We start from the raw sequence: 16009 nt of genomic DNA, 5'->3' as shown, positions 1-16009 counted from the left end.
GTTCCCTCCAGACTAAAGACAGTGCTAGTATGGAATGGAAGTAAAAGGTCTTCCACTACCCATACCTCAGGGGACAGAACCTCATTTATAAGCAGATTGATAGCATGTCAAATGAGGTGCATCAAGTAATAGACCTCTCAGATGTAGTCAAACCTTTTATTGTTTTAAGTCAAAAACAAACAAAACAGATACAGAGAATTAAAGTCATCTTCTATACAGTGGCAATTTAATTTAAATCTTCCTTCTCCCTCAAACCCAGTCCAGTCTTCACTCAAGATCAAGAAAACCCTGTCTCAGATTACACACATGCACGCACGCACGCATACACACACTTGCACTCACTCAAACTCACACTTCCACTGGGAGGTGGGCACATAAAACAGACTGGAACCATAAGAAATGTTGAAACTAAAGGCAAACTAAGACATCAGAGAGACACCGAAAAATCTGCTCACCTCCTCAGTGTAATCAAAGGCCGTAAGTCTAACGTTTGTACAAACACAAGCCCATAACTGGGTCTCTCAGTGAGGCGAAGCTCCCATTCGGCTCCAGTCAAACTGACGGACAGAAGGCAGGACTGGTGTTCACCTTCATGGGACAGGCTTTACCAAGACGAGTCTTACATCAGGAAAAAACCCTGGATTAACCAATTTAAATGAGTGAGATTTTTCCTACATACAGGTTCCCAGTATCATACAGTATGTTTTTTTTTTTTTTACCCTACCCTCCCTCGCCCACCCAAAAAATCACAGGTACAGACACTGGTAGAAAAGAAGGACAAACACTGATTTAAGAAATCCCAGGGCTACAATTGGAGAACTGGGAAAGAGGGGAAGAAGTGGCAGAACTGAACAGTTGAACTTTACTGCTTGCCAGTAAGAGATCGTCAAATGGTCCTTGATTTTGTACATTTACCATTGAGCTCTTTCACCATTTCACTTGTGGCTGGCAGGCTAAAGGTTTTAAAGTGTCTGGAAATCAAGTCCAAGCCCTGGATCTGAAGTGCCGACGTTCCCTTCACTGCATGCCATCCCCTCAGAAAAGACATCCTGCTGTCAAATTAGCTTCAGTTAGCGCATCCACCCTGCTGTGTTTAAGTGCATACACCATATACTACAATGACCATGAAAACAAGACCATCTTTGTTAAAGATCGATCACATTCAGATTAACAGCTTGATACGAAACATCCTAAGGGAAAAATGAAAAAGCCAATCCAGGCATCTCCAAACAGCTCCATAAGCAAAAACATAAAAACTAAAATCAACTTTCCTCAGAAATTCATTAAGAGAACACAACTCTTGCTTATACAAGTTACTCAAATGGATTTTTTTTAAATACAGATGGTAATTGGAGACTGAAGAGGACATTTCAAGGAAGGTTTCAATCTAAAAGCAGATGGAACACTGACTACAGCATGTGTAAAGCAGCGGACCTGCAAATCCACCCTCCTTCCAGCTCATTCAAACACCAACAGGAAATGATCAAGAGTCTCTTCAGAAACTTAAGTTCCTCTGTGGTCAGAGGCATATGAGATCTGGTTATCACTTTCTCTCGTGTGGTAATTCAGAACTGTATGTTATCAGAAGAACGCTGGTGAACTATAAGGCTTGTATTTTCCAGGGAGAGCACGACAAAGGTGATGAGGACCACCAGGGGGCTGGAGGGCAGATGAACATCTCAGAATGAACCACACTCCTTCAGCTCTCCTGTAAGGGCCATGAACCTTTCTGCCACACACCTGACCAGGACAGATGTTCTAGTCATATTACATATATAAATCCACATCTTGCCTATGTTTAAAATTCTATTTGACAGAATTTCAATCAACATTTTCCTCAAACTGAACATTTTCAGGAACTCAAATCTGGCTCAAAGTGACCATTAATATTAGTATCAGCTTTCATTCTTTCCATCCACATGGACAAACTAAAACCCAGAAGCGCTATTTACAGAGCACAAAAAAAAGTCAACGTTAGATACGCTTCAGTAAAACTTGTCATTTTGGTTGATCTCACCTTTCCCTAAATACAGTTCAAAAAGCCATTTGCGGATAGAAACCACAATTTTTTTTCTATAAGCTTTTGGCAATACTTCAAACTCTTAGATTTTCCAACATTGACTTTCAAACTGACAGAGATGTTTGGACTGAGGAGAGGTATGTGTACAGAGTCACACAAGCCCTCTCCTGCTTGTTTAAATGAAGTGTTGAGAAATTACTATACAGTAGCCCCACTCGTGAAACTAAAGTATAAAGGCAGCCATTTCTAAAGTTCAAATCGCTGACATACCATTGTAGTAAATAGAGCTTGTGTCAAAAGGCTACATAGGAATTGCCCAAAAGATCATTACAGAAAGAAAAACAAAAAAAAAAACTTTCACGCATGGGACCCCAGGTTCCTTCGTTTCGTCTTTGAATCACTATAACGACAACGGCCCATGCTGAGTGTCAATACTGTCCATTCCCTCAGGGTTAAAGGGCTCATGATGTCTGCTCTCCTCCAATCAGACTCAGTTGTTTTCCTCATCGCTGTCATCAGGGCTGATGGCTGGACTGTATGTCGGAGAGGTGGGGCTGTAGCCAGGGGAGGTGGGGCTGTAGGTGGAGCCCTTGGGGCTAGTGGGAGAGTAGGTAGGGGAGGTGGGGGAATATTTGGGTGACGTTGGGGAGTAGGTAGGGGAAGTGGGAGAGTATTTGGGGCTGGTTGGGGTGTAGGTGGGAGATGTTGGAGAATAGGTGGGAGATGTAGGGCTGTACTTGGGCGTAGTGGGTGAATAAGTTGGAGACGTTGGGCTGTATTTGGGCGATGTGGGCGAGTATTTGGGCGACGTGGGAGAATATTTGGGCGAGGTTGGGGTGTACTCCGGAGAGCTTGGGCTGTAGGATGGAGAGGTGGGTGTGTATTTTGGAGAGGTGGGAGAATAAGACGGAGAACTCGGGCTGTAAGAGGGTGAGCTCGGGGTGTAGGTGGGGGACTGGGGCGTGTAGCGTGGGCTGGAGGGAGAGTAGGATGGGGAGGTGGGTGAGTACGAGGGGGATGTGGGAGAGTAGTTGGGGCTGGTGGGGGTGTAGTTAGGAGATGTGGGCGAGTATGAGGGAGAGGTGGGGCTGTATGATGGAGATGTTGGGGAGTAGCTGGGAGACGTAGGGGTGTAGTTGGGTGAAGTTGGGCTGTAGCTTGGCGACGTAGGCGAGTAAGAGGGTGATGTCGGAGAGTACGATGGTGACGTCGGGGAGTACGATGGCGAGGTGGGGGAGTAGGATGGAGACGTAGGGGAGTAGGATGGAGACGTAGGGGAGTAGGATGGAGACGTGGGGGAGTAGCTGGGCGACGTGGGAGAATACGAGGGAGAGGTGGGAGAATACGAAGGAGAGGTGGGCGAATAGGACGGGGACGTAGGAGAGTAGGACGGGGACGTGGGAGAGTAGCTCGGGGAGGTCGGGGAGTATGACGGGGACGTTGGGGAGTAGGACGGGGAGGTCGGGGAGTAGGATGGAGACGTGGGGCTGTAGTTGGGGCTCGTCGGGGAGTAGGAGGGTGAGGTTGGGGAGTAGGATGGGGATGTCGGGGAGTAGCCGGGGCTCTGGGGCGTGTAGCCTCCAGGAGAGCGAGGCTCATACGCTGGTGAAGTAGGGGAGTAATTTGGAGACATGGCTCCACCTGCAGGTGAAAAAGAGAAGGTGCAAGATGAGCAAATTATACTTTGAAATGCAAATGCACTACAATTTTTAAATTTTAATTGTATTTAAATCAACTAGAAATCAGATGTTCAAATTTGATTTGAAAATTTTATACTGGAAAAAAGGTACATGAAAGGGTGAGAGGCTCACCAGGAGAAGGAATATATGGGCTGGCGGGTCCTGGGGAGCCAGGAGATCCAGGAGTGGGGGACCATGCTGGTGAGTAGCCTGGAGAGAAGCCACTGGCATCGGACGCAGCACTGGGAGAGAAGCCTGCTGCTCCAGGAGTCATCCCACTCCCTGGCAAACAAAAAAAAAAAAAACACATTCATATAGTTTTAAAATACTGCATTTGAATAATTTGTTGTATATGAGGAAGTAAGAGAAAAAGAGCAAGAAGAGACTTGTGGGGGGATGGGGGGGGGGCTGAGTGCACACTGTGGGGGGGTGTAGTGTGAGAGTCTCGGTGCCACAGAACTGGAGCTGAAAACCCCAAATACCACCATTATTTAAGTGTGACTGGCTGTGTATTATCCCAAGGGCATACACTTACCCACGCTGGGCGACCAGGCACCATAAGCAGGTGTGGCACCCGTGTTCCAGGGAGTCATGGCAGGAGACATGCCACTCATCGGGCTGGGGGCAGAGCCAAAGAACATCCCCGTCGCTGTAGTGATGGGAGATAAAGAAACAAGGGTTTAACACACACACAAAAAGCAACTCGAATCCAACTCAAACCATCAAACGAATGAAATCCGGCGTGACTTACGTCCGGCGACGCTGATCCCAGGGATGTTGGTGGGGATCTCCATGCCGTATTTGCACTTCTCGGCGTCCAGCAGCAGGTCAAAGCAGCCCGTGCCTGCAGGGGCCAACTGACCCAGCATGATGTTCTCAGACACTCCTTTCATGGGATCACACTCCCCATGGGACGACGACTCCATCAGCACATCCACCTACGCATGCGGCACACGTTAATACGGAGACCCCGAACAGGACACGACAAACGGAGGGAGAATCTACATGGCTACTTAAGAGGCACTGCCTGCCTTTCACCGATACCTAATCATGATCTGTCAAGGGGAACACTGCCCTCATTAACTTTATTAACTTAGGAAATATGGAGTTCGAATGCTTAGTGTCAATCGACATTTGTTCTCACCGTCTCTTCAAAAGAGCACTTCATGAGTGGCCCTGTGTCCTGCCTGTTGATGCCATGACGGGTGATGGCCATCAGGTGACCCCTGCAGGTCATGGTGTCACAGAGCAGGGCAAGATGGCGGTAGTTGACGTATGAGCCGTCAAAGGAAATGACGTGGTAGAGCTCTCTCTCCAGAGCCTTGCGCACAGCCTCGATGCCAAGGACCTGTGAGAAGATGCGAGCCGTGAGACGATGGGAGAAAGTCAGATTCTGACCCGCTAGCCACCAAAAGACTGGCAAGGAACCTCCTGACTTCTAGACATTTGCGAAGATTGTTCCTGTGGTATGGATTCTTACAGTGAAGATCTCCACAATGTCGTTGGAGGTGGTCCGGACGGGATCCACGTCCTTCTCACTAAGGACTCGCATGAGACTAACACCATCCGTCTCCAGAATCCACTCCTGCAGGGCCTTGAACTCCCCGTCTTCTGTGATGATGATCTTTTTCTTGTTATCTGTCTGAGGGAGGTGCATGTACACCTGAAAGAGAGGAGACAAGGTCAGTCCAAGGTTATTAAACACCACTGCCAACTGAGCAGACCATATGGGGAGTGGCCTTTTGACGGCTTGCCTTGCTGATCTGTTCGATGCCTTGCAGGGTCATGTCGGTCAACATGTTGGACTCGATGCACCGCAGAAAGACGTCATCGTCCATCTTATCTACCACTTCCTCGTCCTGGCCGAGGGGAACAAAACAATTTGAACTCTGGTCAAATGGCAGCTGCTGACAGGGTGAGTAGGGGTCAGCAGAGAGCCAAGTTAGGTCATGACCTCTCACTGGCTTCAGAAAACCCACCTCCTGGAATTTGTTCTCGTCACTGTTCATAATACGGATTCGAAGCACCAGTTTCTCCGCATTGTCGTCGTTGAAGATGCAGTTCAGATCATCGCCAAAACCTGAAACAGAGTAAGCAAGAAACAACGTTTACCAATCACAAATTCTACATGTTGAGCAACTCTATTACATCACTCAAGTCTTCTCTTTGAATAATGAACTCCCCACTCCCAGCATAATAGTCACAACTCACCTGCGTTGATCTTCTCAGCGATCTGCTCCATGGTAAGCTTACGGTCAGTCATGTGTTTGCGATCTAACTCGATACGAAGCAGCCAAGGAGAAATGCGCGTCACGTCAAAGTCAGGCATCTCGTAGTAGACGTTCACCCACTCCTGGTCCTCCGCCACCACCGTGTTCTGCGGGTTGGGGTCGTAGTAGATGGCCGTGTTGGCAGTGACCTTGCGTAGTGTGGTGTGTTCCAGGCGACACAAGATGTCCTTGGCCCGCTCTGCGTCTCGGGCCGCCTGGCCCAGCAGGAACACGGTGAGCGATGGGGTCTTGGGCCGCTTGGAGATGTTAATGAGCTCTTTGAGTCGAGGAACACCCAGTGTGACGTTCTTGGCCGACACGCCGGCGTAGTGGAAGGTGTTCAGGGTCATCTGTGTGGCGGGCTCACCCAGGGACTGAGCAGCCAGGGCACCCACCATCTCCCCTGGGTGAACCTAAGGCACAGGCATTTAAAATATGGCCGAGTTAGACCAAACCAGAGCCGCATCAGAAGACAATGTGCAACTGAACTTATGAAAACACACAAAGCGAATGTGAAATTCAGACTCCCTCCAAGACAACAGGCAACTCTGGCATGAATCTGAGGACTCACAACAGACTGGTTGAACTTGGTCTCAATCTCCCCCAGCAGCCACTCAAAGGCCTCCGTACTGAGCCTGAATTCCTCAGTCATGCGGCGGGAGCAAAGGGTGGAGCGCAGGTGGATGTTGAAGAGCAGAGTGGCATTCTCCTGGGCCTGCCTGCTCAAAGGGTCGTCGCCGTTCACAATCACCAACTTCTTACTCAACTCCTGCACGCCTGCATATGACGAGAGGGTGAAGCGTTTACGCATCCAGTAAGAGTTCAGCGCTCAGTAAACGCCAGGCCACATACCACTCCATGAAATGTACAGCTAAATCTTGCTCAAAGGAAATTTGACTCCGCTCCAGGAGTGGAGTGGGCAAACAAAGAATTTCTGTTCTTCAACTCAAGCAAGCGGGGAACTTTTCAAAAGAACTTTGTATGAAGTCCTGCCCATGTCCACGTGGACTGAGAGGATCTGTGTTGTATTGCAGATAGAAGTGGAGCTTTATTTAGCTGAGAATCCTGGGAATAGCTGCTCAAGTAACCAGCAGAAGAAATTAAATCTTGTGTAAAAAATACAAAATGATAGCAATTAAGTCCAAAAATAAATGTGTGAGACATATTACAGACCTTCCACCACTCTTGATGGATTGAGATCGGTTGGAGTTCGCGGGTTGATGCGGAAAATCTTTTGTGCATTCCAGATCATTCTGGCCAGGTTGCACGGCAGCACCACCTGCAGGAGAGGAGAAGAAAATTCAGGACAGTCAGACATCAATATGTGCGGTGGGGGAGACTTTAATGACAAATCGAACCATTCTATTACCTAATGGTTTCCCCATTTAAATGCATAACGCAATTATACGCCTAAAAGTTTTGGATATTTTTTGTTCATTACTGCACAATACTACGAATTCAACACGAGTCCAAAATGCGCTTTTTTCCTATAACAACAAAGGACAGTTTGCATAATCATTGCCACTAGATATTGATCCACCTTGCTGTCTCCAGTAGGGAAAATGGCTCTCAGAATTTCTCGGTCTTCTCTCATCTTCTCAAACTCCCTCTCCAGAGAGCTCTGCACAATGGCGTTGGTCAATACGTCCTTCAACACGTCCTCCTGCAGGGTGCGCCGGAGAGCTCGCTCGTTGGCGTAGTCAAACTTAAACCTTGTAGATAAAAGATAAAGAGGTTGAAGGCCGAGGCCGTGACGTCAGACAGGTGGTCTGTTGATGCAAGAACTTCGGCCAAGTGAAGGGAAAAACAAACTGTGCTGGAACCATTTGCTTGCCGCTGCACCTCCACCACCACGAGGACTCACTTCTTCTCGAAGGCTTTGTTGGAGGGCTTAAGGGTGGCCATGTTCTGGAACTCCACGGCCTCACCCGCCAGCCCGTCCTCTCCGTAACGCAGCTGAACCACCTGGTTGATGGAGTTCCTCACTGTGGCGTCATACTTCACCATGATGGACTCCATAGATTTGATCAGACGACGCTGAATATAACCTGAGACGGACAAACGTATTTGGAAAGGTCTTGCAGGTAAAGTACAGAAAGAACGCAGGACATATGGCCTGGATATGTCTGACAGAATCCAATGCTGCTACGATAAATATGCTATAACTCAACCAGCACGTGAAAGATGTTCTTGATGCAACCTTCTCCAACTCCTGTCCTCTTACCTGTCTCAGCTGTTTTGACAGCAGTGTCGATCAGACCTTCTCGTCCTCCCATGGCATGGAAGAAGAACTCTGTGGGTGTGAGTCCGGCTAGGTAGGAGTTCTCCACAAAGCCTCTGCTCTCCGGACCGTAGTCGTCTTTAATGAAGTGTGGAAGGGTGCGGTGCTTGAAGCCAAAGGGAATTCGCTTGCCTTCCACGTTCTGTTGCCCCACCACAGCAATAACCTACAGGACACGCCAGAGAAATACACATGGGCTCACAACCTGTTCATAACAGAGCTGTGTGTGGGGGGAAAATGACTTCATATGAACACACACACCTGTGAAATGTTAATTTTGGAACCCTTGGATCCGGCCACCACCATGGACTTGAAGTTGTTGTACTCAGACAGTGACTTCTGAGCGGAGGATCCGGTCTTATCTCGGGCATCGTTCAAAATACGGTTGACCTGGTTCTCAAAGGTCTGTCTCAGGGTGTTTCCAGGTGTGGGCTCCAGCTCGTTGTTATGGGCTTTCTCAATGACCTGTAGGGATGGGGTTGTGAGGAAAGGACATGACGGGAAGGAGGAGTATTGAGAACTTTGCCATTTTGAGTAGCAGCTAGTACATCAGCTTATGTAGCAGTTCACACCGTATTTCCCCATGTAACTACCAATTATGGAGACTTACCTCTATCACATCCTGCTTGGCCTTCTTAATAGTATTCTGAATGTCAAGATACGTCTTTGCATCAGCAATAGAGTCACCGATACCAATGGAATGACCTGTGAGGAAGGGAGTATGAAGCATGACCTAGCAGAGTACAGCGACAGGGTAAACACAAACATTAGCCCTCGCTATCTCACCCTCGATGAGGAGCCAGTTGTTGACCACAGTCTGGATGTTGGAGTAGAACAGGCGGGTGACGTCATGGCCCATCTCCAGGTAGGAGATGTGGACAAGAGAACCAGCAGAGGTACCCAGAGACTTCTTGCAGAGGATCCCCATGATCAGCTCACCATTCTCCACAATGACCTGCAATGGCAAAAAATAGCAGGAGATGCACTCCTGAGTAAGCAACGCCATACTGACTTGCAGCCATCATGTTGCTGTGAGAAGCTGGAATAAAATTGTAAAAAAGGTCAAGGACACGCAACAAGTTATGCAAAGTTTTTGCTCAGGGCTTAAAAATTGGTTCTTGATTGGTATGTGTGAACTGTTGAAAGATCAAAGACATGTTCCTAGAGGTCTGCTAATCGCTCACAGTGCCCTGAAAGACACCAAATACCCCGACATGTCAGCGATGTCCTGCAAGTCCTGTAATGTGAAAAGCATTGCCACTAGGTCGTGACCGACAGCGAGCACAATGTACAACCAATGAGAACGCAAGATGTGGAGTTAGAGGAAACCCAAAGGAGGGGTTGTGTATCATCAACAGACATGATCATACGCAATCAATATGGTCCTCTCCTGCAGTTTGTCCGTCACCACTTTGTCCAGTTGGTTACCGTATTGGTCAGTGCATATCTGGAGGTTCCACAGGATCTTAGCTCGGTCATTCTGCACCACCTTCAGGGGAGTGTCCTAATGTGAGAACTCCCCCCCCCCCCCCCCCCCCCCAAACTGCTGCGGCAGTTTCCACTGCTGTGTCTACCTTTCTGTCCTTGACGCACATGCGCAGTAGTGAAAACGACATCCCAGGACGTTATACAGACAGGCTCTGATATCATGGCTACGGAAGTCAAAGTGTGGAATCACTTTAAGAAAATGAAAGAGAAACGCATGCGATGCAATATCTGCAAGGCAGAACTTTCCTTCCACGGCGGCACAACCGCGATGTACGAGCACCTGAAGCATGTTGTTGCTAATTGTAACAATGATGAAGAGGGACCATCATCTCTGTAATCTAAATTGCTACTTAGATGCTAAAATTAGCGTAAACAGAGCGTTAACTTAGTACTTACTCATCGTGATAGCTGTAAAAGTTTACATTAGCGATGGTAATTTGTTTCATTAGCCTTAACAGGCATTCATGTGTTTTCTGTAACGTCGGTGAGACCAAAACTTTTTTTTTTGTTTCAGGTACCTACCTAATTTGACTATAATGTAGCCAGACAAATTGATGCCAGAGACAAATGAAAGATTAAAAAATGTATTTATTAATGTATTTATTTTTGTGTTGTTTAGGCCAGTGCCTTATTCTTATTTTAATAATTGTTTGTTGCAACAAGTTGCATATTTCATTAAAGGTTTAATGAACTATGATATAAATAGTTTTTATTTTTAGTTAGCATATAGCTGAAATCTAATGATGGTTATATAATAGCAGATGCATTCTATTGCGATAAGCTGTATGCTTTATATTCAATTAACATATGATCCAATTAGTCGATGATTAGTTGACTATAAAAATAATCGTTTGTGGCAGCCCTACTGTATACTATGTCTGAAGGGATCTTCTCAGGGACATCTCTGCACAGTCTGTCTGGTGTGGTAGATCGCTGGCTTTATTGATGAATTCAGAGTGCATGTTCCTGTGCCACCATGACTAGTGCCTCTGTGCTGCGTCAGTCAAGCCTTTTCCAGCCATTGGTTGGATTTCTCCATATCAGCCACTCCCACTATATGTGTGTGGCAAATACCGGGCATGTCCCACTACTCCCTTATTCCCATCCTGAATAGTGACCCTGATGTTCAAACTGCTCACTCAGTTATAGAAGGCTAATTACGAAGTCATTTTCAGCACAGCCGGCACATTACACCGTACCAGTGCCACCTCAATGATCTCACGGGGTGGTACCTTCGTGTCTCCAGGGGAGATGTGCTTGTAGGGGCCGCTGTCCTCGTCGTCCGGGTGGGTGCTGTGCGTGCGGATGACGTTGATGTGACCTGGGATGATCAAGCTGAAGATCTGCTTGCCGGTCCACAGGGGGCGGGGCTTCAGGATAGCGGGCTGTGGCACTTTCCCGTCCCAGGTGGAGAGGAACATGAGCAGGTTCATCACCTCCCCCTGATGAAAGCCCACATGACACTTTACATTACACTTCTGTACCAAGACAGCATTGTAGTACCAGGGCCTGAAAACCATGTGTATCTAGAGCTGAATGCTCATACCAGCATTTGTATTCTTCTTCCTGAATGTACAGTTAGGTAGTAAAGTAAATATCTAGGCCCATTACTATCTGTAACTATGTTTAAAAAGCACACAAAACAATTATTGTTGCCATTAGTATTACTTGATGTTCATCTACTAGCTGAACAGACCATCTCACTGCTTTTGTAAGCAGGTGCTCTGGTTTGAAGCATGGCGCATACCCTCTCCAGGAAGACGTCCCTCTTGGTGAACTTGCGCACTGCAGTGAGCGTGTCCTGGACGATGCCCATGACGGGCCTGTTGGACTGGGGCGTGACGATCATCCGTGGCACCATGGCCAGCTCCTGAATCTCGGCACGCGTCTCCAGCGACTGCGGCAAGTGCAGGTTCATCTCATCTCCGTCAAAGTCGGCGTTGTAAGGGGTCGTTACACTGCGGAAGGCAGGAGATTGGTCAAGGGACTTAAACCGACCAACAGTGCTTCAGATACAAAGAGTGCCTTGAAACAGACACATGGATTGTACCTGAGGTTGAGTCGGAACGTAGACCAGGGCAGGATTCGAACCCTGTGACCCATCATAGACATTTTGTGCAAGGTGGGCTGTCTGTTAAAGATGATGATGTCACCATCACACATGTGCCGTTCCACCTGATGGGGAATAAACAGGAATACAGATCAGCTGTTCCAACGCAAAACCCATTAAGTGCTTTAATGAAGTAGAATAATGTAATGTTAACCATCTCGTTTTACCTTGTAACCGATCTGAAGGTGAAGGTCGCTTGGTTTGGGGTGAAATCGGAGGTCGATTCTGTCTCCGTTATCACGGATGATATATTTGGCTCCTGGATACTGACTGTTGCCTCTCCTCACTAGCTCCTGGAGTCTGGAAAGAACAACAGGTATTTATAAAATATTAGAGCACTTCCATCAACTACATTATTGTCTATAGTTTCAAACTATGATGATATTTGCATAATATTTGTCAAAAATATAGCCAAAAAAATAGGATCAAAAATAGTCAAACAGTTAAATAAATAGTTGAGTGAGTCTGGGTTTTACCTGTCGATGTTGAAGGGAGTGACGATCTCTGGGAACGTCATGTTGGCAGCGATGGAGCGCGGGACGCCCACCTGGTCAATCTGGAGGTTGGGGTCAGGCGTGATGACCGTTCGGGCAGAGAAGTCCACGCGCTTGCCCATCAGGTTACCTCGCACTCGCCCCTCTTTGCCCTTTAACCTCTGCTTGATGGATTTGAGCGGCCGACCAGATTTCTGCATCGCCTGAAATTTCATGATTTAAGAGACGTGAGATTTAAGAACTTGTTCAAGTCTTTTGTTGACCAGAAAAAATGATCAAGTCTCATTCTTATAGTTTTTTTTAGATTTTAAAGTCACTCTCATTGATGGGCCCAGGATGTGTTAGTTCAGAAAAGAAACAGCCGGCCTAACCCTGGGTAAGCCGGGCAGCTCGTTGTCCACCATGGTGGCCACGTGGAACTGCAGGAGCTTCACGTCTTCCGCGATGACGTGGGCGGCGGCTCCGCTCTGCTCATTCCGTCGCAGCTGGTTGTTAATTTTCACAATGTCGGCGAGCTTGTGCGTCAAGTCATCCTGAGGGGCAGACAGACACATTACAAATACATTAAGAAAAGAATAAATGCACACAAGTTGCTTTTGCCTCATTAAGCTTACCAATTAAGACTGTAGTATGATAATCAAGTGTAGTCTGATAATCTTCCCTGATTTTAGAACATGCCCTGACCTGGTTTCTAGCAGATCCCTGCATGACGACTGCAGGTCTGACAGCCAGAGGGGGCACGGGCAGCACGGTGACGATCATCCACTCAGGACGTGCGTATTTGGGGTCCATGCCCAGGATGACGTCCTCCTCATCGGCGATGCGCTTGAAGATCTCATGCACTCGTTCTGGGCTGAGCAGAATCTTTTTCTCCTGAGAGTCCTCATTCACGTGCTTCCATTCCGCATACAGCTCCAGGCCCGAGCGCCGGATCCGGGGCTGGTACCTGCCACAGCCACCATGACCCTGTCGGGGTGAAGGGGGACACCGGTCCTCATCACATGCTCAGTTACCGGTGCAGAGCTCACTCATCGAGATACCGCTAACAAGCAAAGAGGTCATTGATGCAACATTGCCAAAATCCCCACAATCGTCTGGTGCAGAGAGAAACAAAAGATCTTACGACTAGTGTGGTGTGTGTTTATTTTGCACGGTACCTTCTCCTTAGTGATGTCCTCGTCATTCTCCTGCTGCTCTACTCCAAACTTGTTGTCCATCTCCTCTCCACCCTCGCAAATGTTTTTTCCTTTGCACAAGTCGTACACGTGCGTCAGACGTTTTCTCGGTTGGCCTTTTGACTTGGCAAGAATGTCTTTGATCTTTGGGTTATTCTGGAAAATACATAAGAAAACATCAGAACATTCAGTACACAAGAAAAAAAACACAAAAAAATACTGAAGGCACACTACAATTACAATATAGCTAATTATGACAAAATAGCTAGAAACAACCCATATACATACACTGCAGTACCTGGTTATACTTACCGAGTCAACCAGCAGTTTGGAACAAAAGAAACACACACATCGGAGGACTTTCATGATTTTTGTGATGAAGCCGACATGAAAAACTGGCTTGGCCAACTCGATGTGTCCAAAATGACCTGGGCACTCAGTCATGTTACCTGTGTGAACAAGCAGTCACACTTAGTGCAGTAATCCACCGCCACTTAGCTAGGAAAATAACACAATATGGAGTAGCATCTAAGACAAAAACAGTAATATAAAAAACAACCCTCATAACAGATTATGACGTACCTGCACATGTCTGACATCTTCCCGTCCGCTCTATGACACCCTGACGGGGGTCCATCAGACCCCCCAGTTTTGGGCGGCCCCCCTCTGTGGTCTCGGGGTACTTGATGCCCCCTTCTGTAACTGACATCCGTTTCTGCAAAGAGATTTTGCAACATATAAACTTGTTCTGTTTTTGAAGCAAAAGCATGTTGAAGCATAATTGACAAAATCAACAACTCACATTTTTTAAAAGGTAATGAAAGCAAAAGCTCATTTAGATCTTCAGAAAATAGTAAAGGTATTTATTTTTATAACTTTACAGTTTTTTAACATGTGAAGGGGTATTCCACAAAGCAGGATACAGTATTTAACACTGTCCAAGACTTGGAGCACAGTTCTACTGGACAGTCGTCAAGTTTGATCTTAAATTTATCTTGCTAAACTGAAATCCTGCCATGTGAAGTACGACCGCAAGTCTAATACGCAAATCGAAAAACAAACGCATAGATAACTTAAATATAGGATTTAATGCACGCAAAAAAAAACCCAGAAAAATGTAATTAAAACACCACAACTTTCTTCATGCAACACAATTCTACATAACACAACCTTCTAAGACTGATCAGCTATGTGCGTCCAGTCCTAGACTCTTCAATATCGGCATTTAAATAAATATATAAATAAAACCATCTATGGAATAAATAAACAATAAAATGCAGACGTAGGCCCTTTAGCATTACCATAAAAATGAGCATGCGTATGATTTTTCATGTTACATTTTATTGTAAAAAATATGAGGAGAGAAAGACGTGATATTCGGAGGACTTGTGGAGCAACTTTGGGTCTATTAGGCAAGTATGCTTACATGCGAACGACAACAAAAGGCAATCCGTCAAATTAAGTGTTTTTTACCTAAGAAAGTTACTGTTTATTCTTTCAGATAAACACAAAGACAGACATCTCGTTGACATCGCTAATAAATGTTTACAGCTTCACTAAACGTGCGCTTGCTGTTACATGGAGCGTGTTGGCTCGTAAGCTAAGCTAACTTAGCTACGGCTCTGGCGCACGGACAACACGATATCGTTCGTCGTAACTGAGCAGACGTTAAGACGGCGAAGGCCAGATCAACACGCTACTGTCCAAAGAATGAAGAGAATACCCTTCCCCAAGGCAAGACCTACAAGCTCATCTGGGCTGATGATGCCGAACTGAACTCTCTTGATGAGGCGCAGTGGGCATGCGCTGTCGCTGGAGGGCGGTCCGTGCATCCTGTCTATTCAAAGAGACGCGTCCTCCCTCGGCACGCCGCTTTGAAAGAGGGAACAGCTCTGAAACGCCACCAAGACTCTCTCCTGGCACCCAAAGGTGACCGGAACTTGTCCGATGGCGGTTTCCAAGTGACCAACGTTTCCTACTACCCAATGCGCCTATTTATTTATGTACTTAAACTAACTGCTTAAACTACTCGCTAGCCCCTTCCCTTCCCCCGATCTAGCCTCCTGTGCGCTCTAAGCGCATCTGAAAGAAAACTAGTCTCACACGTCTTTATATAGACTGCAAGCACCACTACAGGTTTACACACTCGAAATGGCAGGGGCGAAACAGTCAGAAGGCGGGTTATGACTCGGTGTTTCATACCGTTTATTGGCCGTGCGAGTATCAGTAATGAATAATACATTACTAATGACGCACAACCAATGGTGTTGCACGTTTATATGGTCAACGAATCTCAAGACTAGAAAGGCGGGAAATTACAAGACACAACATCTGATTGGTTTTAATCGACAATAGGCGTGATTATGAAAGCTCCAACCCTTAGGAATTCTAAATATTCAGCATAGTGAAGCACGATTGGTCAGTATCCTTATTAATATGCATTAAAAGGTACCAACTGACCAATCCAAACAAAGATGAGAAGACGTAAGAAC

At 46.7% G+C, this 16009-nt stretch overlaps 1 protein-coding gene across 1 annotated transcript; it reads right to left on the bottom strand.

Moving 5' to 3' along the window:
• Nucleotides 1-142: 142 nt before the first annotated feature.
• Nucleotides 143-15603, bottom strand: polr2a (RNA polymerase II subunit A). The gene is made up of 28 exons (XM_076999929.1): nucleotides 15263-15603; nucleotides 14100-14232; nucleotides 13830-13966; nucleotides 13500-13673; nucleotides 13027-13308; nucleotides 12714-12875; nucleotides 12325-12545; nucleotides 12016-12148; nucleotides 11789-11913; nucleotides 11486-11696; nucleotides 10971-11180; nucleotides 9037-9205; nucleotides 8861-8955; nucleotides 8512-8715; nucleotides 8194-8416; nucleotides 7834-8017; nucleotides 7510-7681; nucleotides 7143-7248; nucleotides 6541-6746; nucleotides 5911-6382; nucleotides 5679-5779; nucleotides 5454-5558; nucleotides 5180-5362; nucleotides 4844-5047; nucleotides 4451-4637; nucleotides 4235-4348; nucleotides 3832-3981; nucleotides 143-3661 (listed from the first exon to the last, which is right to left on the bottom strand). The coding sequence occupies exons 1-28, from the start codon at nucleotides 15347-15349 to the stop codon at nucleotides 2511-2513; spliced, it is 5901 nt and encodes a 1966-aa protein (XP_076856044.1). The 5' UTR covers nucleotides 15350-15603; the 3' UTR covers nucleotides 143-2510.
• Nucleotides 15604-16009: the final 406 nt, after the last annotated feature.

Source organism: Brachyhypopomus gauderio, chromosome 3 (assembly GCF_052324685.1).
Source record: "Brachyhypopomus gauderio isolate BG-103 chromosome 3, BGAUD_0.2, whole genome shotgun sequence".
Taxonomy (NCBI): domain Eukaryota; kingdom Metazoa; phylum Chordata; class Actinopteri; order Gymnotiformes; family Hypopomidae; genus Brachyhypopomus; species Brachyhypopomus gauderio.
The sequence above is the reverse complement of the archived record's forward strand: the minus strand, read 5'-3'. Positions and strand labels throughout refer to the sequence as shown.

Coding starts and splice junctions, on each gene's coding strand:
- polr2a (XM_076999929.1), bottom strand. CDS start 15,349: ATGCACGGACCGCCCTCCAGCGACAGCGCATGCCCACTGCGCCTCATC. Junction 9,206..10,970: donor TCTCCCCTGGAGACACGAAG/GTACCACCCCGT, acceptor TTGCCATTGCAG/GTCATTGTGGAGAATGGTGA. Junction 6,383..6,540: donor CCAAGTTCAACCAGTCTGTT/GTGAGTCCTCAG, acceptor CCTGTGCCTTAG/GTTCACCCAGGGGAGATGGT.